The sequence below is a fragment of the Capsicum annuum genome, chromosome 11 (assembly GCF_002878395.1).
Source record: "Capsicum annuum cultivar UCD-10X-F1 chromosome 11, UCD10Xv1.1, whole genome shotgun sequence".
NCBI lineage: Eukaryota > Viridiplantae > Streptophyta > Magnoliopsida > Solanales > Solanaceae > Capsicum > Capsicum annuum.
This window is the reverse complement of record NC_061121.1, coordinates 210,868,816-210,896,461: the sequence shown is the minus strand read 5'-3', so window position 1 is coordinate 210,896,461 and position 27,646 is coordinate 210,868,816. Positions and strand designations below refer to the sequence as shown.

Below are 27,646 nucleotides of genomic sequence, written 5' to 3'. Positions count from 1 at the left end.
TTAATTATTTTCTTAAACTCTGTATCAAATTAAAACATGTCAATCAATTTAAAATAGAGGGAGTATATATTTTAATTTATTCATCTTATTTTATTTTTGAATTCATAAAAAAATGTTTTTTTTTTTTTTTGACAACTATTTAAATTTAATTTTTTACATGACAAGTTTCAAAATACAAATTAAATAACAATTTTAATACATTTCACTTGAAATGATTTAGTCCAAATAAGCATTATCCAGCATGACCACAAAATTTAAATTTTTTAATTATTTTTTAAACTTGGGGACAAAATAAATATGTTGGGAAAAATTGCATTGGACCAAAGATTAGCTCTGCAATACAGTGATGTTCCCCTTGTCGGAAGGATTGTACTAGCATATTACTGTATTTGCCGTGAGATTTAAGACATTGTGACATCTAACTATCAAAGTGCTACTATATTGGTGAACATAGTTAATTCTATCAATTTCATAGGACACTTAAATTTAAATGAGTGATTAAATAGATACTTGACCTTGATACAAATGTATGTCTTTTAAATATTTCATATTAACGTAACACATGAATGTTTGAATAATTTCGTCTTGTAAATTCGTTCTTCTAGTATGGGGTAAAAATTGTACATGACACTTGAATAAGTCAGAAAGCAACGTGTGGTAAGAAAAACATTAGCAGAAACGACATCAAGCATTGACCTCGAAATACATGGACCTGGCACTAGGTCGTGGTCGATCGAAAGGAGATAAAAAAAATCCACATGTTAGGAAAGATTTTTTAAACGAGAGATATATTTACTCTAAATCACAAGGGTTATGGCATTTATTTACCCTTTTTCTCTTTGATATTTATGGTGTCAGCCAATTATAATTGAGTAATCTAAAATCAAATTAGAAAATGTCAGTGGATGGAATGAAAAGTGAGTTAAAATTAAGAACACTAAGACTTAACAGATTAATTTATCTCAACATCAACTGAACAATTCATGAAACTGGGATTACAAAACAACCCAACTATGCATACAAAAAGAAAACACAAATATCAAGAACCATAAAAAGAAAAAAAGCAAATGAAAACCATCATTTCTATACAAAAATAAACAAATGAACTGTTGCAAGCAGGATCTTAGGACCACTTTTCTCCACTCCATCCACTTGACTTGATTGGGAGATAATACTATCATTTCTGCAGCAAATTGAACAAATACATTATCTTCTCCAACTATAGATTAAAAAAGATAGTTCGGTAAACAAAACATTCTATGTTAGCGGAGTCATAATGTAATATGAGCAAAAGATATACTAGTACCTTTTAGAAAACATTTGTTTGTAAATCCTCCATCTCAGGGTTGATGTCTTTTGCTTCTTTCTCATCTTCAGTTCCCAAAAGAGTAACAGAATCTAGTTTGGGAGGGTTCTGAAGAGTTGATTCACATGTTATTTTCCAGTGTAGATGAAATATATAGACACAAAGGGTGTGTTAGGTATGAAGGAAAATATTTTCCCGAAATTTTTAACCAAACGAACACGAGAAAACAGAAACTGAACACATTTAAAATAAAAGACTAATAACATCTTATGAGCCTATACACACACACATAGTTCTACTTTGACACATTAGAACAAAACATGTTATTTTAGAAAATTTGTAATCTTGAAATAAGACAAGTTATCTAACTATAACGGGTAAAGAAAACCCGATGGTGTAGTATTTTCTTTACACTGATTGTGTATGTAACTTAAACTCTTTTAAAAGGCCAGAATCAAAGGAGGCGACGAGAATTATATTTGAAAATATCGGTCAAATATTTTCTTTCACGAACTGAAATAACAGTTTAACTTTTGTACACCGACAGAGGAGAAGAATTCACACTATCAGGTCATCTGAATAATGATGACAAATAAGCGTCCACATATAGTAGGATTAGTAACCTGGAAAATAAGATAGGTTACGTGCTACAAGTTAAAATATGTCTATAGTGTAAAAATTCTTGTTAATTGTATATAAGTTAAACCCGAACTTGTAAACTTAGGACAAGAGTACGGGGATATTCCCAGACTCCCCCGAACTGTCACCAATGTATGATCGCAGTTTATTTAGATCCTTCACAGGCTTGTTTCAGTGAATTGTATGTCATTATGCCCCATATTCATCTGACTTGTACCATTTTAAGAATGTTTGGCACAAAACAAGTGACTTGAAATGGTAGCTGGAATCAAATATATGATAAGACGAAAAAGATTCACAAGTTAAGCAAGAGTTCATAACAATACCATGCAACGAACTAATGCCCAATTCACACCCCGGAAGAATGGATGCTGCTTGATCTCATTTGCTCCTTCACGGGATCCTAACCTATTTTTGGGATCTCTGTGTAACAATCTATACATTAACTGCTTTGCTTGGAGACTAGCCTGGAAAAGGAGAAAATATATAGACAGACAGTTTTAGTTAGTAGCTGGCGGAAGAAAAGACCCTCCCACAAGATGAAGTATCTTATTTATCATGATGAGGCACTTAAGTTCATGCCTGTATGCTTCTGGGGAATTTTAGATCCTTGTGTAGTATATTCGTGAATGTCTTTTGCCTCGTCTTTCCCCTGAATGGTGTATAACCGTAAAGCATTTCATACAAAAGAATGCCTGCCAAGCAACAATTTGTTCGTGAACAATAGCAGAAAGAAGCAACGTGTGAAAAGTTCTCAGTGAATATTGAAGATCAGGTAGTATCAGCACTCAAAAGAGAAAATGGATTCTAAAGAATTACCAAGAGCCCACCAATCCACTGCACTAGTGTGCCCTGCACCAGTTATGATTTCCTGTAAAATAAAGCGAAAAGAGATGGTTTAAAGAGCAGGAATACAAGAATCACAACTCAACATTTAATACAAACTATTAAATGTGAAAGGAAAAAAGGCTACATTTTCTGAGGAAAATCTCAAAGGGAGTCATTTAAGAATTCACGATATTTAAACAAAGGTTAATTATAATCTAGCAGTAGCCCCTTTGCAGGATGAAAACATCATATGGGAAAGGAAAGAAAAAGTCTAACCGGAGCTATGTATTCTTCAGTTCCGACAAAAGAATTTGATGCACGCATAGGTTCAGCCATGAAGATCGGACTCTGTTGACCTTTTTGATGCTTTTTCTTTTCGTTGATTTCTGGAACCAAAAGCTGTACAAATCACCAAAAAGCAATGTATTGGCATTCATTAGTTACTATTTTTTTTTTTTTTCAGCATAGTCACCTCATGAAAATAAAAAAGATTTTGCAAATTCGGCAAACGTTAAAGAGCTAGGTACCTGTGGCTTGCAAGATGTCAAACACGAAAGATCAAAGTCCGTCAAAGATACATGCCCACCACTCTGTAGCAAGACGTTTTCAGGCTTCAGATCCCTATAAATTATACCTGTTGGCAAAAGATAACTCAGGATACACGGAGATGAATTTTTCAACTCTTTAGATATGTTGCATATGTAAGCAATAAATAGTAATATGCTATGTTTTGTCTCTGATTGATATGCCATCTGCAGCATTGCCACATTTACTCGAAGATCACTCACGATAAGTATTTTGTCGATCATTAATCACTCCAAACAACTAATGTCATAGTGAATGGTGTATATAGATTGAAATAAAGAACAGAACGGAAAAAGTTAGATACATCAAACATTTATTCATGAACACGAGGTCCCCTTAATAGCTAATAAGGTAAAGGAAATTGTTCAATCATGCTAAGTCTAAAGTTGGTAGAACTGGACTGGTTAAAAAAGAATAAAGAAAGGCTTTGACATCACTCAGATCTATTGTGTGTATATAATACATGTGGATATAAGTGTTACCTTGACAATGAAGGTACTCCAATGCCACCACTACTTCAGCGACATAGAACCTGCACAAGACAAAAAGTTTTATGTTACTGGATAATGGTGCAGCAAAGTTAAGCTGGCTATATTTTTCATATACTGAAATTGACACCTATAGATATTAATGAACTTGTTACTAGTGGGTCTATCTCAAAAAATTCCACTGTATCAAGCTAGGTTAATAGACAGCATATCGAAGATACATTCAGTAGCATGGGATTTTCATGATTGCAAAGTCGGAATGTTGCCCTAGACCCCATTTGGTGGGAATATACTGGGTATGTTGTTGTTGTACAAAGTCAGAATGTCTAGTCTTAATCTGGTGTGAGTTATGAGTTATAATAGTAGGCTTAGTCTCCAGTATGATGTCTCATCCCAATAGTTTTTTTGGATATCATTGCCTAAAGGAGGAACTAAGGGACGCAAATTGTCTAAGAAGCAACAAAATGGAAAAAATCTTTAGAAATGCTCAAAAGATCATGACAATATGATCTCAAAGTCTCAGCTAACTCAGGAGAATGGTTCTCGGATAGGAATGACCATAGACAATTTCATTTTTAAAATTTGGTTATACATATGCTTTACCTTGCAGCATCTTCCTTCAACACCTTCGTCGGTTGTCTGTCTAGAAGCATGAAAAGCTCTCCTCCAGGGTAGTAATCAGTTATTAGACAGATATGGGTTTTGGTCTGAAAGACAGAAACGATCAATAATTCAAAATTGTAAATAATACCACAATGGTACACATTTATTAATGAGGTGAGAGTAGATTATGCCAGAAGTAACACGGGTGGTTAAGTTTTTCACGATGCAGATTCAAGTCTACATGCACTTACATTTCCTACTCATATCAATTTTTTTGACATATGGGAACTACGTAAGTATGATCCCTCTCATCAAGTTCCATGTATCTAACCTGAAAAGATGCATAAAGTGCCGGAAGAAAAGGATGGTCCAACAGATCTAGGATTTCTCGTTCGGCACAAGCTCTATGCACCTGCAATAAAAGATAAAAGGCTCCTTATTAATGATAGAATAATGAAAGTATCAGTTTACATGTTAGAACGGAACGGAGCTTCATATTCACCAGTCAAAAAATTTCTTAGTTTCCATCACATTTAGATTTAGATTTTTGTATGGCATCCGTAATAAAGCAATTGTGGAAGAGAGAGATGCCATTGCATAAGATGCCTAAATTTAAAAACCAATTCTATTGGAGAAGCCAAATGTTAAGAGTAGGTAATTTGTAAGTTCAAAGGGACACTATCTGTAACCCAGGCAAATCATAAACTATTCAAGAAAGAAGGAATCAGAAACCAGTTTAGAAAACTACGAAGCCTTCAAAATCTTCTCTTCCCAAAGATGCATAACGGTATAGCCAAAGACAAGCTTCACACGACTATGTCACTTTGTAAATGCCATCGAAAAAGATGGGAACAGCAACATAATCTCTAAATCTCTAAAAGATGCAACAGCATTTGTGATTAGCAATTTAACTCCCTACCTTGTTTCGGTTAAGCATTATAGTCTTATCCATTGCCTTCATAGCAAAATGCTGGCCAGTTCCACAAAGCTCCACCAAATGCACACTGCATGTTCAATAGTTATTCCGCAGTTAACCAAGAGAGCATAAATATCCATTGGGGGCAACTGTATACGTCATTTTATAATATTTGATCCACTTTACAGTGAGGCAGCCATGTTCTTAATAAAACACACCTGCCAGTATCACCAGATCCCAGTGGCTTAATTGGCTTAAAATGCTTCAAGCCTATTGGTTCTCCACTCTCCAGAATCTGCAATTGACAAACCTCTCAGTGATGAAAGGGGTAGTGAAGCCTCAAACTAATATTATCAGGGGAATATTTGGCTACAGAATTTATACTATACTGAGAATGGATTATGAAATGTTGATCTTTATACAATGCTAATAAACTCCGAAAGCCAACACAGCAGGTGAACAGCATAATGTTGAAGGATCACAAATCCAGACATACAACGTAATGAAGGAATGCTGAAACTTTGAGGCATTATCATTCTTCTGAGCTAGCACATTTTATGTGCACATATATAACTGTTTATTAAAAACCAATTGAAGAGTGTAAGAAAAAGTCCTATCTACCTTTTGTATTGCTTTCCAAGATGGACTGTCCTTTCTGTGAGGCTTTGGCTGAACAACTTTTGAATGATTTCTCCACAAATCCTCTGGTTTCTGCAGGTCAGTTCAGCAGTTTGTGAGCCTCATACAATTAAACACCTACAAAAAGTCTTAAACAGTCATGTTCAACATTTTGGACATACTGAATTGGCATCTGGAAGCTCTCGAACTGCTTCATCAACATTTACAGCAGTTTCTTTCACCTGATAGGGAACCAAATGAAAACCATTGTCAAGAGAGTGCCTCACCACTCAAAGTGAAGATCATATACGACACATCAAACATGAGTTAATTTATGTCGTGTATACAAATGCTCAAAATAAGTGATCATTCTTGAGTACTTGTGTATCTGTCACATCTCTACGAAACACACACCAAAAATGATCTTTAGCAGCAATTAATTAACGGCAATAGCTTAATTGTCGCTAAATATGTACTTTTAGAGGAAATTACTAGTGACAATCACATTTTAGTACTCTTTCTAAATGCCTCTAAAAGCCTATAGGGATGCAACTAGCTAATGCTGGTAAAAGTTTTAACACTCTTAGTTAAAATGCATATTTATTGCTGTTAAAAACTGTTTTTGTTGTAGTGACATAAGTGTAAAGAATAGCAAAAACTTATGTAAAATAAAGGCAACACGAGGACTAGAGTATAACCAGTTTTGCACTTTCTGTTGCCTTGTCTTCAGGGATACTGTTCTGTAGTGGCTCCACATGCTGACTTCCATCTAGTTGCACTCCAATGAAGTATTGTACCTCACCCTGAATATTGACACAAAAGCCATGGAATAATACTAATTTTTATGCAGTTTTTGTACAATACATTCAGAGTAGCAACACTTTTATTTCAACATCGATAACCTAAGTTGCTCGGACTCTCTAAACATGTTGCCGCACCAGTGTCGAACCCTTAAAAAATGTACTAATTTTGAAGGATCCAACATGCACCGATGGCATTTTTGAAGAGTTGGAGCAACATAGTCAGAGAACTATATTAACATAAATACCTTTTGATCACGCATAGGCTGCAGGTGGAACAAATTCCAGAACTTTTTGCCTGAATTTTATAAGGAATATCAGTTGCTTCAACAATAAAATACCTACGAAAAAATCCAATATTCTCACATTTTGGACATGGGATTTCATCTCGTGGTTTAAAATCCTAAGATGAAATCAGTGTTTGAACATGTGATTTCATCTCGTGATTTCAAGTCTGTGAGATGAAATCCCAAGTTCTTCTTGATTTGACAATTTCACTTTTTTTTTTCAAATACCCACAAATTTATATTTTATAAAAAAAAAACAGGTTATTTTATATTTATTGATCATTTATTTCAGACATTGATAATTAATTTATAGTTGATATTATTAATCTTGATGTGGACCAATAAACAACTCAAAGTAACAATTTAGCTTCATGTTCTCGGTTATTTAATGGAGCAATGCATCTTCAACGTGAGGAGATTATGTGTACTATATCGAAGAATTATACTAAAGAGTAATATACTAGAGCTGATCATGTACAATTGTACTACAAGATCAATTAATAAATGTTGTTTTTTCTTAAAAGAAAAAGCTTTTTGATAGTGTATTATACTTTATTATCAACTTTTGCATATTTGCTAAGATTATATAAAAATGGAAAATTTTTGATAGTTTTTACAACTTATGAGGTTATTATGTCCATTAGAAAAATTATAACTTGAAAAATTTTAAATGCAAGTTCAAATAAAATTTCAATTTCATCTCAAATGATTTCGATAATATCATGATTTCATTTCTCATTTCTCATGATCAAATGGACCTAAGTTTGTTACATCTCTTCAAGTAAAACAAAATTAAATCAGTGTCTTTAAGATTAAAAGAGGAAGAGAAAAAAAAAGACAATTTACTAAATTTAGACAATTTACTAAATTTGAGTAAACAAAGTTTTCCTTTCTTTGATTAACAATATGAAATTAATTACTGGTTGATCCAATATACATATGGGATTTAATTTTTATATACTGATAATATAATTTGTTCTGCGCTACCGGTAATATGACTTGTTCTAGCGCGTTACCTTCCTTGTTTTTTAAGTTATTAATTCTACTTTATTTAGATTATCTAATTTTACCGTTAGAAATTAAACATATGTATGTAATAGAAATTAAACACATATACAAATATGAGAAGAATGGAAATTTATGGAAAGCTAGCATACCAGTCTTAGTGTAGTTAATGAGCTGGACAGTGACATCAGTTTGATTATCAATTGCCTGTCTGATTTTCTTCACAGTTGCTGGATCAGTTTCAGGGCCTTGAAGAAACCTATATATAACAATGGAAAAAAAAAACCACCAGCAAATGTGAAAGTGTCAGTGAGACATATATGAACTTTAAACAACTCAAGAATTCTGGATCATTTCGAAAATAGTCACTCTACCTCAATGAGGTAGAAATAAGTTTTGTGTATATTCTAACCTTTCGAGACACTATATATCAAATTATACTAGCTATGTTGTGTTGGGAAAGGTAAGGACACTAACAAAGTGCCCGACAGGGTAGCAACGGAAAGTACTCAAGTAAACTTTTCCTTTTAATTTGAATCAAGAGGAGACAAGAAAATTCAAGCAAAACAAAGTAATATGGCAGCAAATAACCAATCACACAAATACGATAAGATAAGAATAAAGCCAAGAACAAGAGACACCAAATTTACGTGAAAAATCCTTCGGTGTGAAGGGTAAAAAACCACGGGACCAAAATCTCTACTATAATCACCAAGAGTTACAATATTGTTCTTTAAAATGGCCGCAAAACAAGTGTCAAACAATGAGTAACAATAAATAAACCACAGCACCAAACACTAGAGAAATAAAGGAGCGAAAGTACCAAAACGTAGCTATTGTTTGAGAATGAAGAACAGGAGCTACAAGACACCAAATCCAACTCCGTCAGTTTCTAATCAAAGATTGAGATGAGAGGAACAAGCAGTCCAAAAATCGGCTCAATCAAATAAGAAACGAAGCGAGAATCGCAATTTAAAGTTGATAGCTGTGGCTGAAACTTTTAGACGAAAATCTTTGTTTGTCTCTCTTTGGCTACTGAAAACTCTCTTTTTGTGATGTGAATAAGACCTAAAAAGGATTTATATATATGCCTCGTAGTAATGAGTCTATGAACAAAAGTGAATTGGTCCAAATTAGATTTATTTATCCACATAGCAAAGGGAAAAAGCCAATAACCCAACATGTTGTTGTTGAGCAACTCAAGAGTTTTGAGTCATTTTCTTTAGTTTGTTTTCCCCAAATAAGAAAACTAGTTGAATAAATTTTGATTAATCTTTCTTAGGAAGCCTTTTTCTAAAGCAAATACACTAGGTGAGGTGTCTAGAGATGTTTTTTTTTTTTTTTTATGTAAGTAATAAAAGTGAAACTCAAATGAAAAAGTCCAAGCAAGAGGCTTATGTCTTATCGTACTAATCCCGTTGTGTAAATAAATTAAAAAATAGTTTTAGAAAAACGTATTTCTTACTCCAAACATCATGTTTCTTTGGAAGCTAATATTTGTAACATAATGTTTTCTTGAGTAGTATATGATTATCAACAAACTTCTTTCTTTAGATTGCTTCTTGTCTCATATCGTTAGAAAAAGATTGACACTATTTTTTCAGGGTCATGCTATATTTTCTATTTTCAGATACTTATTAAAAATATATACTCTCTTCGTTTAAAAAATAATGATCTACTTTTCTTTTTAATCTGTTTCAAAATGAATGACCTTTTTCCTTTTTTAATAATATTTTAATTTCTACTTTACACGCGTCATGCTTAAGACCACAAACTTGAAGGACATTTTAGTACATTTGACATAATTTTAATTTAGGACCGTTAGAATCAAAAATCTTTTTTACTTTCTTAAATTATATGTCAAGTCAAACTAGGTCATTCTTTTTTAAACAGAGGGAGTGTGTGTGCGAACACACATACATATAATATACATAAGTATACACGCCATATGCAACCGAGTGTGTTTGTAGTGTATACTTCGACCATTTTTGATAAATTAGATGGGCGAATAATATATATTGGTAACTAACCCCCCACCCCCCCCCCCCCCCCCCCCCCCCCCCCCCCCCCTTTTAATTTGGGTCTTCAAATTTTTTATGACAATACAAATTAATTCAGCAATTCAAATTTTTTATGACAATCAAAGAATTAACATCATCTATATATACCTGCAGTTTCTTCCCAGGATTTCTTCACGGCTGTACTCCGTCAGCTCCAAGAAACTATCCGATGCAAATATCTGATTTATCAAACACAAACGCCATAATTACAATCAATATGGAGATAGCAAGAAAAAACAACAAATACAAGCATTTGATGTGAATTACTCTCTCCGTTTCAATCTGATTGTCTGATTTTGACTTGGACACAAACTTTAAGAAAGTAATGACGACTTTTCAATCTTTCTTTTTCAAACGGACTAAGAAGGAAAGTAAAACAAACAAATTAAAGCACATGGAGTAATTATTTGAATTAATTATAAAGAGGGGAAAGTAGTCTTACGATGGGATTATCAGGTAGCCTTGGATCAGTAATGACAAAGTTCTTCTCAATACGTTCAAGTGTGGTAGCTAAATCAATACCTTTCCTCATTTCCTTCTTCCTCACTTTGTCATCAACACTAACTGGACGTCCATCGTTGTCACTGTCATCATCTTCGTCGTCGTTATCATCGTTATCCATAGTCATCCTTGCCTCAAAATCATCATCCTCATTAGCCCTAGTAGTACTAGAACGGTTTTTCTTCATAATCCTGTATAATATGTCGTAATGTCACATTTATATATTGGACGTGCATGCATGCATGCAGGTTTAGGGTCATGTGTAATTCAAGAGTACTTTAATAAGTTCTACGTATAGATATACAATGTATATATTCTTTTAATGATCATTTTTCTTTTTATGCTAATGGGGTGGTTTGGTTCAAAATCTAAGTTATTTCAATCACGATTACAACTAGGATAACCAATCCCACTTTCTATATGAAATAATAAGTACTAAAAAATATTTGGTATAAAAACAATTACTAATATTAATTTTAGAAAATAAATTTAATCCCAAAATATACATTGGGACAACACCCACCTAATTAATTCCTTGGACCAAATTTTTCTCAGGTAGTTTAATTAACCTATTGTAATAGGTTAGTTATTTTAATTTTACTACCATTTTATCAGGTTACCAATTAGTTAATATAAGGGGTGTGCAATTTGGTTCGGTTTTATATATTATCGGTTCGATTTATCGATTTTTTATTTTTAAATATGCTAAACCAATAACCAAACCAATAAGATATTTTTTATCGGTTATTGGTTTCTAGTCCTTAATGATTCGATTTTCAGTTTAACTGATAAAACAATACTCATAAAATAGAAATAGTAGTAACTAACATGAAAAAAAATCGAATCTTAGTTGCAACCAAAAATCCTACATAATGTGTTTTAATTTACAAGAATCGTCAAGTTTTGACTAAATGTTGTTAGGAAAAATTAAGAGTTTGTATTATTGAAATAATAAGTTTGTTAATTTGTAGAAATTAAAGAGAAATATATATATATATATATATATATATATATTTATTGGGTTATCGGTTTAACTAATAACCCAATAAGAAAAAATCGAACCGAATCAATAACCCAATAATTTTTTTTTATAAAGCCATTAAAAAATCATTAACCCAATAACAATAAAACAATAACATTTTTATCGGTTCGGTTTATCGATCGGTTTGATTTTTGCACACCCCTACTTAATAAGTATGACCATATAAATCGACACGTATATATAATTACCTTATAAGTAACCTAGTTCTAAAAATATTTTTACAATATCATGCAATATGATACTATGAATTATGATGCTAAGACTCTTCAAGGTAGTGCATTTTTTAAGGACTCAACATGATTGCGACAGTATTTTTGGAGAGTCCGAACAACATAGATACGATGTATTGAGAATAGGGAAGCAAGTATTGATTACCCCATGAAAGATAGACGAGGAGCTTTTTTAGGTTTCTTTTCAGGGACTTCATTAATTTTTTCCATCTGCATGGTGGTTGTCCTTGTACCAGCATGTGAATGTCTTCTTGCTGGTGCTTTGTTCACTAAATTTAACTTATGAGTAGTGATGCCAATATCCTGTTTGTCTTGTTCAATTTGATCTCCTTCTGATTTTCTCATGGAAGTTGGTCTATTATTTGTTGATTCACTAAGAGCTCTTGCCCTTCTTGGCTTTTTTATTTCTTCCAATAGCTCATTCACTGAATTACCAGCCATCTCCTTTTGACGTACTGCCAACAACAAACAACTATAGTTTATTATACTACTAAAAATCTATTTGATCAAGTTTCTAAAATTAACTTATTTTGAAAAGTATTTATTTCAAAAATACACTTATATTATGTAGTTTAATATAATAGTATGATTTTTAAGGGCGATAACTTATGTACATTGTCAAAATCATTCGGTGTATATTAAAGTCTGTTTAAATTGACTTTTGGCTTTTGACAAAGTGCTAAGTTATTCTCATTTAAAACACTTAAAAGAAGTTAATCCAAATAGGCTAGCCAAAAATCATAAGTTTAGAAATTATAAGTTATAACTTTTGGCTAGTTTTGTTATTTTAGTTTAAAATAAATTAATCCAAACATGCACTTAACCTATTACAGCAGAAAGTTACTGATTCCTCTTACTCTTACTTTAGAATATTGTTAATGGATAAAAGTTAAATCTCAGAGCGATAACAAGAGGTATCAAAATTACCTCATGAAAATATGATCCGTTCAATATTCTCAAGTTTTGATCGCCCAATTATATATTTATTAGTCAGCTCACTTTAACCTTTCCAATTGTGTCCCATCTAAGCCAAGTACAATAACCACCTTTACTATTCACATTAAATATATTCATTTCCCATCAAAGCTAATAATCGAATACTCTCCATGTTCTAATTTAATCATACCACATGTTTTTCAAGAGTCAAATTTTTTTTAAAGTAATTTTGACAATAGAATATTTTAGTTTCTTTTTAAAAAATTTAAAATATATATATATATATATATATATATATATTTGAAAATTATATGAAATCTTTTGAATAATAATAATTAATAATTTAAAATATTTAAAAATATATATAAAAAATTATGATTAATAATAAGAATAATATTACCATCATAGCGTATCAATGATTCGGGAAGCCCGTTGGGCCTAACAGTCTTTTCCTTGGAGCCTTCTGTGTGCTTGCTTACCTCCACTTGCATTCTGACAAAAAATCATATTTAATTTTATCAAATTAAATTTGTATACATTTAATAATTACTATGATATACCAGCAGATTTAAGGAATGCATTATTTTATGGATATGTTTATTCATAAACACTTAAATAGTTTGAAATAACCCATAAATCACATAGAGTTATCTCATGAGCAGTAATCTAAGAAGGGAAAAATGTATTTAATAAATTATGGGAAAAAATACATAAAGTAGTATACTTAAGTATTAAATTACAAAAAATAGCAACACTTTTATCAAATTACATTTTGTAGCATATTTATTTGTATGTGTTTGTATTTTTGTAGCAACAGTCTGCAAAAATACAATATACAAATCGATCATAAGGACAGTAAAAATCATATGTATTTGTATTTTTGTAGCAACAGTTTGCAAAAACACAAAATACAACTTGCTATATTATGTAATTATGAAACTGTTGTTAAGAAACTCATAATTAAGGGAATAAGTATGATATTTCTAATTTTTCCCTAAATATATGTTAGTATATCAATAACTAAATTTATGTAGGGCGATGTGAATATATACATATTTTATGTTTCCTTTTCCTTTTCTCTTTTCATTTCTTTAGTGAGGCTTTATGCATGATTCTATATTTTTTACTTCTTTCACAATATTACAAACTATCAACTTCGAAGAGTCTTTTTTATGCGTCTGCGATACTTTATAACGAGGGAAGCTTGTGTAGGAAAAGACATAAAAGTAAAAATTTTACGAGTTAGTAGTCATCATCTCTCTCTCTCTTCTATCGCATATGGATAATTAAAATTTAACTACTCTTTATTTTGCACGTGAAAATAAATTTAATTAATTCATGTGATGTACTTTCATTTCATTTCAGAAAAAAGATAGCTTTTATACTAAAAAATAATTTAATCTTACACCTTTTCCTATCCCAATGAGATGATTTGCAATCACATTAATATGTATATGTTGTTTAAATCACAAATTTTATATTTAATTAAAATAAAACGGTACGACATAAAATGAATCAAAAAATAAAACAAAGAGAATAATAATTATGTCATCAGGAAATGCAAATGTTAGATCATATTAAGGCCCACCTCTACCATCATGGACAAGAAGTTGAGGGAGAATTTATTCATCAAAGATTTTTTTTTTAAGTTGAAAAATTACAATAAATAGTTATCAAATGTATTTACTTTTATATAATAATATATTATATACGTAAAGTATACATTTTTATAGAAAATATAATATACTTTTATATATTTGATTAGCAAATATAATTATTTTTAGTTAACCGGTGAAATGTGTAGCTTTCGTTTTTCAATCTAACAAGTTGTATGTGGTCGTTTGTATGGAAGATAAGGTGGGACATCCTAGGATTAAGTTTGGAATAAAATTTACACCGAATTTAGTAGATAATATAAATTTATTGTGGGATCAATTTAATTGTATGTTTACCAAACACATTATAAATTACATTCCATAATTTATCCAGAAATACCCACCTTATTCCATCTAGCTTGAAATTATATCATATCATTTCTCAAATAGGATAAATTAGTCCAAAAATTATGCTAGCTATGGGGGCATGAAAATATCAGTCCAAAAGTTGACAAGCAAAACAAGGATGAAATAGGAGTTCGCAAAAAGTTTTGTGGGTTCATTATTATTAAGGCCCACTATATTATCTCCCTATCTTAATCATGTATTGAATCTCTCCATGGATAAGATGAGGACAATGTCCAGCTGGTAACCAAAGAAAAAGCAAGAATGATTGAAAAGATGAGGGAACTCCCCACTCAGCACACAACACAGACTAGTACGCTACTCTTTCAACATTTAAACTTTGGGCCATTATAATTTATCAAAGAAATTCTTCGACCATTATTTAAGTATGTCATTTTCCAAGGAGAGAGGATTGCAAAGTGATAAACACCTTTCAGAATTATAAAAGAAATTCTTCGACCATTATTTAAGTATGTCATTTTCCAAGGAGAGAGGGTTGCAAAGTCATAAACACCTTTCATCAAAGACCAAAAGGTCAGAACACTTACGGGTGGACATATTTTGGTTTAAACTAAAAAATAAAAAAGTTAAATCGAAATTTAATTTTGATTTCAATTTTTCGGATTGGATTTGGTTTGTAATTTTAAAATTTTAATTTTTCGGTTCGATTTTCGGTTTTTTTTTTAAAATGGGTTAAACCGAAAAATCAAAATTTTATAAATAAATAATATATATATATATATATATATATATATATATATAATATTTAGTAATTCACATTCACAACTAAAGATATGTTAAGCGTAAATGTTCTTTAATCTTATGATTTTAAGCATGTGAAAAGTTAAAATTAAAAAACTGTTAAAAAAAAAAAGAAGTTATTTTTTTTAGACGGACTAAAAACAAAAGGAGGGAGTGTGTTTTGATGTTATCAATGGAAAAACTTTAAGTTACATATTTACTACTCCCTCCGTCTCATTTTACTTGTCTCAAATTGGGATGATACAACAATTAAGAAAAATAATAAATAACATGACTAGTTTACCAAAGTATCTCTATTAAATGATGTTTACATTTTAATTTAAAGAAAAAGTAATTAATGCAAAGGATAAAACATGAAAAAAAATTTACCTTATCTTGATAAGTAAAATGGGACATCAACTTAACCAATTTAAGACGGGTAAAATGGGACGGAGGAAGTTTCGACCTACTCCCTCAATTTTAATTCGTGTGATGTCATTTAACTCAATACAGAACTTTCAAAAAGAAAAATCACTTTGAAAATTTACGATGTTAATTAATATGTTACTCATAATATCATTTATTCATGGTCTTACACATGTTGTATCTTTACATGGCTATAGTTGTTAATTTATTATCATTATTTAAGGGGGAAAAAAAATTATGAAAAGTGGTTTTTAGAGTTTTACCCAATGAATTTGAGGACTTTGCCAGCGTCATCTTTGATTGGTGCAATAGTGAGGAGATTCCAAAAGGGGGTCCCATCCTTTTTATAATTCAGTAATCTTCCACAGTAAGTTGAACCCGATTCCAATGCTTCTCGGATCTTGGCCACATCCTCTGGATCCGTACCCGCACCCTGCATGAATCGACTACAGAACATTTCGTGTTCATGTAAGATTCAGACTGAGTCGCATTTAATGAGTGTAATAGATACAAATTATCCTAATATAAATATTAGTAATAATTATATTTACGATTCAAATTTGTAACATAGCTCATACAAAGATGACTTCGCAATTGTTTTAAGGCTATACCCCACCCAAACAATTAAAAAAAGAAAAAATTTCTCATTTTTAGTAATCCCTTCGTCTAAAAAAGAATGACATTTTTTAACTTGACATAAAGTCTTAAAAAATAAAAAAAATTGAATCTTGTAATTTTAAATTAAAATATTAAATATATCAAAATATTTTTTAATCTTACGATCTTAAACACAAAACATGAAAAGTTAGAATTAAAGTGTTGCAAAGAATCATTTTCTTTAAATGGTTTAACAAAAAGTCAATTTTTTTCAAAACAACGAAAATATATCATGTTAGACCAAAAAATCAATTTGGTGCACAAAAATATCTTTCATTCACATAGGGTGTGAAAGAGCTGCACCCAAAAGTGTGACACAGACAACCTATTCTAATACAAATATTAGTGGTGACTTTTACAACTCAAAATTGTGACTATAACTTAAATGAAAATATTACCGTTCCCTCAATGCACCAATATGACCATTTAAATAAAACAAGAAAATAAACATCAAATTATATACTCCGAGGATGTTTAAATTGATTTATTTTAAATAATTTTTACCTTTTAAATATTTTTATTTTTTAAAAATGTTTGAAAAAGACAAATAATCCTTTTAATCACTTTCTTTTAGGCGGAAAAAATCCAAACACAAGCTAAAGCCCCCAATAAGTTGGGGAAAAAAAATTCAATGTCAACACCCTTTCCCTTATTTCAATTTATGTTTGTTATTATTTTTTTTAGTCTGACCCAAAAGAATATCTTTTTCCATTTTTGGAGAGTTCTTTAATTAATTTTTTCATAACATGTTAAATACCATAAAATTAAAGAACATCATACAATATTCTACATATTTTTGCTTTAAAACCATATGATTTAAAAGCTTTTTTTACTTTTATAATTTTCGTATCAAGTTAAATTCAGACAAATAAATCAAAACGTTGGAAATAATCTATTATTAATACCAGTTCCTGCCTATAACCTCCTTTGATGTATAACCAGTCATCTTGAAAAATCCAGCACTTGCATACAAAATTGGGTAATCGGGTTTGGTTGCATCCGACACCACAAATGTTTGTTGAAATGTTGATAAAGCATCTCTTAAATCCTCTGAAACTCTTGGAATTCCCCTCTCTTTACCTGTATTTTCCCAAATCATCAAAGAGACAAATAATTTACACAAAACTCAAATTTTATATGACCATGGTATTACTAAATTAGTACTCTAAATTGCCAAGTTAATATAAATTATAATTGCAATTTGCCAGTTTGTTTTAGAGAGATAAAGACACTAAGTACAGTCTGATTTAAACCTTTTCAATCTCTCTTAGCTCCCCGAGTCTATTATGGTTCCTTCTTTTCCATGCTTCGAGGAGGTTAAAAATTTGATTGTCTAAATGACGAATACAAACTTTTTTAAGTGTTTAGATAAATAATTATCTACATGAATCCTTTATCTTAAAAATGTGTGATACAGTATAAACATCGAGTATGAAAAAGTCCTGAAAACTTTGAATTGATAGCATAAGTTTTAAAAAAAATTATAGTATTTGAATTTGAAGTGTATATAACTTAGATTTGCATATAAACGTTTTCTTTTGTTTTGAAAATTGGGACAGAGGAAGGGAAAACTGAATCTCACCGACAAGGTGAAAGTTTAGATAAATAACCAACTGAACTATTAAAATTTTCATACATACGTACTTACCAGCACCATCATCAGAAAATTCACCAGAACTCCTATAAGAATTGCCAGAATTCCTTCTGGAACTCTCTGTTTTACCACCATTTTGATCATCACCAGAAGTCCTAACTTTAACTCCTTGCAATTTCCCCGTCTCATCATCAGTTTTCAACACCAGTCCCCACTCCGCCGCTCTCTGAGCAGCAGCATCATTTCCATCAATATCATTAGCAGATGCTACTTCCTTCTTCCGACTTATCGAAGAAGCATCAATTTGCGTAGTAGACATTGGAGCAATTGCCATCCATGAAGTCGTGATTGGAGCAACTTCGTCATTGTTAGTTTTGGGAGGTTTCAATACTTCCTCTGATTCATGTGTTTCTGGTATTGTTGATGTAGTAATTGGATCGTTGGAAGACCAGGCTTTCCATGAAGGCTGTGATCGATAAACTGGATTTGTTGGGCGGGAATTGTTAGAGAACGTTGAAGGGTTGAATACTTCTAATGAACCTCTTGGATCTCTAGGGAGTGGTGGTATAAGAGGAGATTGTGGCTTGTTTTCTTCTTCCATGATGAGTGTTTCTGTGTATACAAATAGTTAATTTCATGTCTGTATCAGAATAATATATATGTGTGTGCATACTCTGATATTTATCTCATTTACACACACACAAAAAAGTACTTTCTCAGTTTAAAAACCTTTTTTTTTTTTTAATCTGTTTAAAAAAAAATGTCCTTTTTTTCTTTTTAGCAATACTTTAATTTCAACCTTCCACATGACATGTTTATGATCACAAGATTAAAGAGCATTTTGGTACATTTGACACTACTTTAATTTAAGGCCACAATCTTTATTTTCTTAAATTTTGTGTCAAGTCAAAGTAGATCATTCTTTTTAAAACGGAGGAAGTATATATGCTACTCCCATCGTTTTCTATTTAGGTGGCGATTTTTGATTGGACTACAAAATTTTAGTAAAGAATAGTAATCAACAACAACATATTCAGTGTAATCACACGAAACAAGGTCTGAGCAGGAGCGACTCAAGCACATTAGTGGCCTAAGGCCACAATCAAATGGAGGAATTGACTTTTCGAGGAAAAAAATTAACTTTTTTTAATTAAGTCCATCTTTAAAATTATATAATCGACGTTTTTTCAAAAATATAATTTTGATTATTAATATAATCAATGCATTGAATCTTTTTTGAGATATAATACTCCCTCTATATCAAACTTCTAATAACTTCCTTTTTTATATAAAAACATTATTTTTCTACAAATAATGCGTAATATTTTTTATTAAAAAAAATCTGTAAATTATTATTGCGAAAAAACGAGGCCCCTCAAAGTTGGGGGCTTAAGGCGGTCGTCTAGTTCTTTGAACGGTAGAGCGCCCCTGGGTCTGAGAGGGTTGAGTATACTCAGTTCATACCACTGTCTCAAAAGAAGTAGAAAGACTGTTTTCAATAGATTCCGACTCAGAATAAAAAATAATATAAAAAAACGTAATTAAAAAAAATAGTACTCAACAATAATAACACATATTTTGTATAATTACACATATTGAGATTATGTGTATGAGAGTATAGCATCTTATCTCTAGGTAGAGAGGCTCAAGGAAAAAAAAGTTCAAATTAGAAATCAAATGAGATGAAACTAATGGTGCAATACTACAACTGCTAGTATGGAGGAATAACACTATAACACACAGCTACCTACTAATTTTTCAGTTTCTACCCTCAAGGATCTTTTACAACCTCCTATCTATTTATTCAATCTATTCTAAATTATGTGAAATTCTTTTTGACCTGACACAAAATTTAAAATAGAAATGAAGATTTTTAAAATTTATAGTCTGAAATACTATAAATAGTAGATATTCCTCTAATTAAAATTTATTTATTAAGGGTAAGAAATAAATTTTAAAGTTAAATTTTTTTAAATTATGAAAGGGTGACATTATTTTAAACGAACTAAAAAAGAAAGTGTGACACAACTGAGGGAGAGGGAGTACAAAGATTTCTGTACATACGAAAATTCAAAAATACCCTTAGCAGTTGTAATTTAGATCATGGCATGATATATTTATATATTTTTTTGACTATAAGTATGTTATTAAGCGTAAATGTATCATTTCTTTAAGGACATATTAAGAAGAATTCAGAATACCATATAAAATAGAACAAACTAAGGATCTAAGTTTTTTTTTTTCCCATCATATAAGAATTAAACAGCAATATTACCAACTTATAGATTTATATTACAAAAGTATCATGATAATTATATACATACATGGACAGATTAAAAGTCATTGTGGCTTAGCTAGATATTAAATGCAGTTGAATGGCCTCTGTGACAGAGGACTGAAAAGAGCAAGACTTTGTCGCTGGAAAATGATATATTTGTTACTGTTAGTTCGGATGACAATAACAAGACTTGAGAAAGACCATACACGGATGAGATTTACGTGGGTGAATAAGACTCCCATCATCAACTAGGATTATGAGTACTCATCAGAAGTTTTGAGTTCGAATTCTGAATATGAAGTCCCTTTTGTTAATCAAGGAATAGTTTACCACTTATGCGGAACTTTTTGGTACAAATTTTGATTTAATCGGGCTCCAAAACAGATATCGCACTACGAATGCTTGAGCTCCTCACAAATGAAGGGTAGTATTGTCAATAAAAAAGAGTACTCCAATAATAAGAACAGCTAAAAGTAGCTAAACACACACACAAGTTAGTTTCTACATGTCCAGTAGTTCGATATTTAAAGCACTATTGCCCTACCTTTGCTGTCTTGACAATGACGTTAGGAGGAATATCAACCGCAATAGAACACTCAGGGCTAGTTCGGTAGAGTGTATTGATAAAACTAATGCTTCCATTAATTAATGTGTAGTGTATGTACCTTATTTGATATATTTTTTAGCCTATCAATTATACACTCTATTATGTATTGAGATATGTATTAGTAATACACACTATTTTCTATGTATTAATAATACAATGATTCTAACACATGCATTAATTTATTAAATGACATTATTATTCCTCAAAATATTTTTCACTTCCTTTTCCCATCATTATCTCATTCCCTAGTTTCTTACCATCATTTTTAAAAAGTTGTCATAGGGAGAATGAACACCTGCGCCTAGAAGATTTGGTTGTTCTTTGCCATGGAGATATTATATTCCTCCATTCTTTTCTTTTCTGTGTTATAGGCTCCACCAGGAAATCAAAAGAAAAAGCTATGTGTTAAAGTTTTTGTCCTGATTTTCTTACTATATTTAAATTTTACTTTTTCTTAAAAGGAAAATAAAAGTTACCATAATTACTTTTACTTTTCCTGAAAGAAAAAATATAATTCTTTTCCATATTTGGCTAAACTCTTTCTTGGAGAAAAGGTTTTGGACACCTATAAATAGAAGACCTCATTCTCATACCATAACACAATAATAACATCCACAATGTAGTATTTTAAGATTTTCGTTTAGGGGGAGATTTTCTCTCTTATTAGTTTTATATTTTTTAATATTGGGTTTTTATATGTAGGCCAATTGGCCAAACCATATAATAAAATTATGTTTTTAGTATTGTTTTTCGTTGTCATCTTATTTATCGTCTCATAATTTGCAACTAATAGCTTCTGCATGACGCCCTCTCGATTTTGAACCCAACAAGTGGTATCGGATCTTACGGTTCAATGGTCCAATGGTGTGGTGAGACGAGATTAAACAGATTCAAAGTGGTTTCAAAATCAAACTGCAACCAATTTGATGATAATGAAGATATATGTCCAAAAGCTACATGTGGAGATAATTGTCAATCATATTTTCAACAATCCTGCTATCACATATTTAAAAATAAAGCTCACTTTTAACCCTGCAAAAGGGCTATAATATTTTTAACCCGAAAAGGACTAATATATTTTTTAACCCCAAAAGCTCCATTTTTAACATGTCAAACAACAGTGATATATGAAGAATATATATGAAGAACGAAGATCATGCACAAGAAGAAGGAGGATCAAGAATATTTTGAAGAAAATCAAGCCAAAAAGAAAAGGTTTGTTAGTTTTTTTGCCCTGATTTTCTTAATATATTTAAGTTTTACTTTTTCTTAGAAGGAAAATAAAAGTTACCATAATTACTTTTACTTTTTCTGAAAGAAAAAATATAATTCTTTTTTATATTTGGCTAACCTCTCTCTTGGAGGAAAGGTTTTGGATATCTATAAATAGAAGACCCTCTTCTCATACCATAACACAATAATAACATCCATAATGTAATCTTTTAAGATTTTGATTTAGGGGAAGATTTTTTCTCTTATTAATTTTATAGATTTTTTCTCTTATTAATTTTATGTTTTTTAATATTAGGTTTTTATATGTAGGCCAATTGGCCAAACCATATAATAAAATTATGTTTTTAGTATTGTTTTTCGTTGTCATCTTATTTGCAACTAATAGTTTGCAACTAATAGCTTCCACATGACGCCCTCTTGATTTCGAATCCAACACTACATTGTCCACTTTCAGATCAGAAAAAAAAAAGGTTTAAAACCAAAAAAAAAATCGCAGTATTTCCTTTGGGGTATTTATGGTGCTACTTGTTCATGTTGATTGCATTTCATTCTATCCCTTGAAAAAAGAGTGTACAAAAAAGGATATTTTGGTAAATAAATATTTTTTATAAAAATTACGTAAATATATTTAATCTCTAATACATCAAACCAAACGTTGTGTAAAAAATAATGATTGCATAACTAATACCAACATTATTAATACTTGCATTAATAATGCAGGCATTACTAATATACCTTATTTGATATTATTTTTATACACTCTACCAAACGACCCCTTAAGGAATTGTTTGATAGGAGAGATAAGGATAACTAATTCTGAAATTAGTTTAGAAGAGAAGTTTATCCTATGTTTGTTTGGGACAAAATGCATGGGATAGCTCATCTCGAGATTAGTTATTCCAGAATTGTAGTTTTTTTCTTATTCATCCTTGAGGGTGGGATAACTAACTAATCCCGAGATAACTTATTTTCCAACCAAACGATCCCTTAGTGAAGTGCTTATTGTTTGTCAAAAATCTTAAGGGCTAGTTTGGTAGTGTATAAGGACAATACAAAATATGAAATATTAATAATGCTTATGTTAGCTATGTTTGCATTAGTTATACTTATATTTTTTCTTAAACGGTTTGATGCATTAAAAATAACATGAATTACATAATATTTTTAATAGAATTATAAAAATACCTTCCATATATATATTGGAAAGGATGTAAAAAAAACCTTTGAGAGATAATTATATCTTTAATCATGTTAATACATGCATTAGATTCATTGCATTACTAATTTTATAAATTTTGAGACAATAACAATACACACCTCAATACACAACAAAACGTATAACTAATGTCTTGCATTAGTTATACATAGGTTAAAAATATACCAAATAAGATACCAATAATGCCTAAAATTAATACATGCATTATTTTTTTTTTGAACATTCTACCAACCGACCCCTATGTCTTTTCACAGAGAAGATAGGATGTTATATATACCTACATCAAATCTTGAATATTCTTAACTAAATTTTTGATATCGTCCGTACACTAAACCAATCAAACTTTCAGTCAACAAGGTGTACATACTGAATTAATCTCTGTTTTATCTAAAGGTTTGATCCATTTTAGTATATGATCAAATTCTTGTATCACTAGAACAAATAGCACTCAAAATTAACAATGTGTTCGGACCGATTTGCGTACACACTAGATTTATGGAGAGGATGAAAAAAACTAGAAACAAAGTTCTTGAGGAGAGAGATGTGTAACAATTTTAAAGTAGTCAGTTTCAGCTAAATTAAAGGATCCCTGTAAATAATTTTAAAGGTATTTTAATCATTTAATAAAAAAATCATTTTTCAATATTTATTTTATTCAAATATTTTAATTGTTTATAATTAACACTTTCAGTACCTCTATTCAAATACATAATGCTTTTTTATAAAATCAATTTCCACATTTAAAAATACTTTTCAACACTGAGGGATCATTTGATTGGGAAATGAGTTATCCCAAAGATTACTAATAATGGTATTGTAATATTAGAATTAACAATGACGGAATTATTTTGTGAAATTGGTGGATATTTGATTCATTGAACTAAAACTGAGAAATATGAGGTATAATAATAAAATATGTGTTTAATTTAAAATAGATAAATTGGAATAAACTCTTACTTTCAATTTTAACCTTGTTTTTGCTCAAAAAGTTTGACAGAAAAACTTTAGAGAAGGGCAAATGTAGCTTCTTATTCTTTTATCCGAGATTACTCACCCTTGAATTGTTATCCTACTTTTAATGTGTGTTAAAATAATATCAACATTATTGTATAACTAATTCTGAAATAAAAAAAGTCCAATCAAATGTGAAGCAAACTACGTCCAATAACAATAACAACATACTCAGCGTAATCTCACAAGTAAAGTTTGACGAGAATGGTCTATACACAGCCTTATTCTTACCTTATGCTGATAAAATTATTATTTATGAATAAATTAAATAATTCCAAAATTATAATCTCTTATCCTTGGAACCAAATGAACCCTTAAACTTTTATCAACTATTCACAATTAGTAGGCTCATAATTTACATACCTTGGAAAGAAGTAGGATATTGATGCTTTTGCCTTTGATTGCAGGAATAACCAGATGAGTTAAGTAATAAGTGGATGGATATCCTGCAGACTTCACACAGAAGTTGATCTATATATATACTCCACAAACAAAGAAGCCTCCAATGATTTAAATATTGGGAGTAGAAAAAAAGTAATGTATCCAACTTTTAACTGGCAGAAAAGGCTAAGAAGAGGGTAATTAAATAGAAAAGCAAGAAGAAAGAATGATTGTCATGAAGAATTATCATCCCATGCCTGTACACCTAGATTTTCACATGGCTAAACACTCATCCCCATGCTTTCACATTTCAATCATCAACACAATACAAAAACACTTGGAATCAAAATAAAAGAAGAATGTTGAAGATCAATTTTTGATTTGATCTCTCCCTATTGAATATAATGTATCATTATATTCTCTCACTTGCATTGATGAGTTGTGGGCTTAAATATTTTTGTTTGGCAGATTGGATTCGAAATGTGCATGGTAGTGACAAAAGATTTTAAGGGTGTGTTTAGTATAAAGGCAAATATTTTTCAATTTTTTTTTTTAAAATTTAGTGTTTGATTGGCCAAAGTATTTTGAAAATTTTATTTCTTATAAATAAGAAAAGTGATTTTCCCAGCGGAAATAAGAAAAATGAGTCTCATGAGTGACATTTCAAACTCATCTCCTCTCCGTCTCGAATTCCCATGTTGAAACACAGGGATCCACCACCACTAAGGGATTAGGTACCTGAAAGGTAATTTATGACAAACGCACAGAAACACCAGAGTAAAACTGAAAGTAAAGAATACAATCAATTTTTACGTGGAAACCTCTTTGTTCAAATAAGAAAAATCACGATATGTACTCACAGACTCTCTCAAACTCCACTATTATTAGAATGAATCACGATTACAGACTCGGTTTGAACTTAGCTCTAAGTTCCAATAGATTGCAATAACTCTGTTACAATCCTCACTCAATAACTATGTCAAAAAGCTCTCTCAAAATTGACTAACTCTAGCCAACACAATTTAAGCAACTCTACCTAAGAAAACTCAAAACTAAAAGAAAAACATTACTCACAAACACACTAGTAAATCAGTTTATAGAGCTATCTAAAAAACAACAACAATATGAGCAGTATCAAAATCAGATTTTGACCCTTTGAGGATTTGCCGTCACATAGAAACTTCTGATTTGCAAAAAATTACCCAATAATATTGCATTCTTTTGTATTTATAAATGGACATCTTGTTGGAAATTAGACTGGACTAGGTGTTCATACCAGTACACTGTGCACCTGCAAAGTATTTTACTACAAGACAAAACTATGCAGAGTGCAACATCTGTATATTTGGCAAGGCATCATGTTGTCATCATCAAAATATGGAACAACATTTTTCCCTTTTTAATGATGATAAATCATAACCACAAGACACACAAATTTCATTACAGTTTAAAACATTTAGCAAGAATTTCCCCTATCAGCAGTACCACCCAGTATTCAGCATTCCCCCTGTCACCAACACATCATTTTTCTTAGGACTTAGATTCAGTATTCAGTATTCCCCCCATCAGCAACATATTAGGACTTAGGACTAGTTAGAATTAGGCCCTTCACAAATACCTCACAAGTGAATCATTTTTCCCTTTTAGAATCATAAAAATAAAATAAGGACAGTAAATCAGGAAAAAAAATTAGCATAATTAGGTTAATTCATGGCCACTGGGGAAATACTAACATGAATGAATAATTAAAATGAAAGAAAGACAGATGATAGACACATAAAATAGTTCATTCATTTAAACATAAGGCAAGTACTATACAGTACATCAAGATAAAAACATAAAATTCTGAACCAAAAAGCTACTAAAAACAACAAAAGAAACTGACACTTGGGATAATTAGGAAACAAAGAGGAGACAGAGGCTTAAGAGGAAGGAGGTTTGGGAGAAAGGGACTTGAGCAACATTTTCATCCTTGCATTTTCAGCAGCATGAGAATTTTGATAATTGCTTGGTGAGGTCCTTCACTTCAACATTTAATCCTTTGATCTCCTCAGTTAGTGCAACGACCTTGACCTTTAACACTACATTTTTAGCTCTTAATGCTTCAACAATACCTGATCCTTCAAAAACTAGCTGCTGGTTCCTCAGCTTTAGATGAAGAATCTCAGAATCCTTGGTAGTCAAATTCATTCTCATCTCCCCCTCCCCTTTACTCAAACTCTCCTAGGTAGCAATCAATTCAGAGATTTGGGACATGGTCTTTACTTTTCTTTCAATACACTTTTTATCAATCAGAGTGTTTAAAGAAAACATCTGTTTAATAGCTTTGGGAGTTTCTTTCTCACGAACAATGCCAAAAATGATCAAATAACTTATTTAGAAAATATCCATAGGGCATTCTATGTCTCACTTCTTTCACATGCATAACTTTGAACATATATTCAATCATCAGGGCTGGTAGACTTATGAGATCAAACTTGCTCAAACACTCTATTACAAAGAGATCAATAGCAGATGCTACTGTTCTCTTCTCAGATCTAAGTAAGACCACTTTGTTAAAAAACTCAAAAACCAACTAGAATACCCCCTTAAGAACCTTCTTTCTTACACCAGCAGTAGAGGTTTCATCAACCTTGGAAGCATCTATCATAATTTCCA

General features: G+C 31.0%; 1 protein-coding gene across 1 annotated transcript; it reads right to left on the bottom strand.

Annotated features, from left to right (window-relative positions):
- Nucleotides 1-906: 906 nt before the first annotated feature.
- LOC107847595 (phototropin-1) lies at nucleotides 907-25,378 on the bottom strand. Its single transcript, XM_016691954.2, has 25 exons — nucleotides 24,971-25,378; nucleotides 18,317-18,874; nucleotides 17,574-17,748; nucleotides 16,275-16,457; nucleotides 13,245-13,336; nucleotides 12,054-12,363; nucleotides 10,578-10,827; nucleotides 10,244-10,314; nucleotides 8,228-8,334; nucleotides 7,032-7,081; nucleotides 6,682-6,786; nucleotides 6,166-6,225; nucleotides 5,987-6,076; nucleotides 5,584-5,660; nucleotides 5,369-5,453; nucleotides 4,781-4,861; nucleotides 4,450-4,553; nucleotides 3,841-3,890; nucleotides 3,301-3,407; nucleotides 3,050-3,172; nucleotides 2,765-2,816; nucleotides 2,528-2,640; nucleotides 2,272-2,412; nucleotides 1,307-1,414; nucleotides 907-1,183 (listed from the first exon to the last, which is right to left on the bottom strand). Exons 2-24 carry the CDS (start codon nucleotides 18,861-18,863, stop codon nucleotides 1,310-1,312), a joined length of 3,078 nt encoding a protein of 1,025 aa, XP_016547440.2. The 5' UTR covers nucleotides 18,864-18,874; nucleotides 24,971-25,378; the 3' UTR covers nucleotides 907-1,183; nucleotides 1,307-1,309.
- Nucleotides 25,379-27,646: the final 2,268 nt, after the last annotated feature.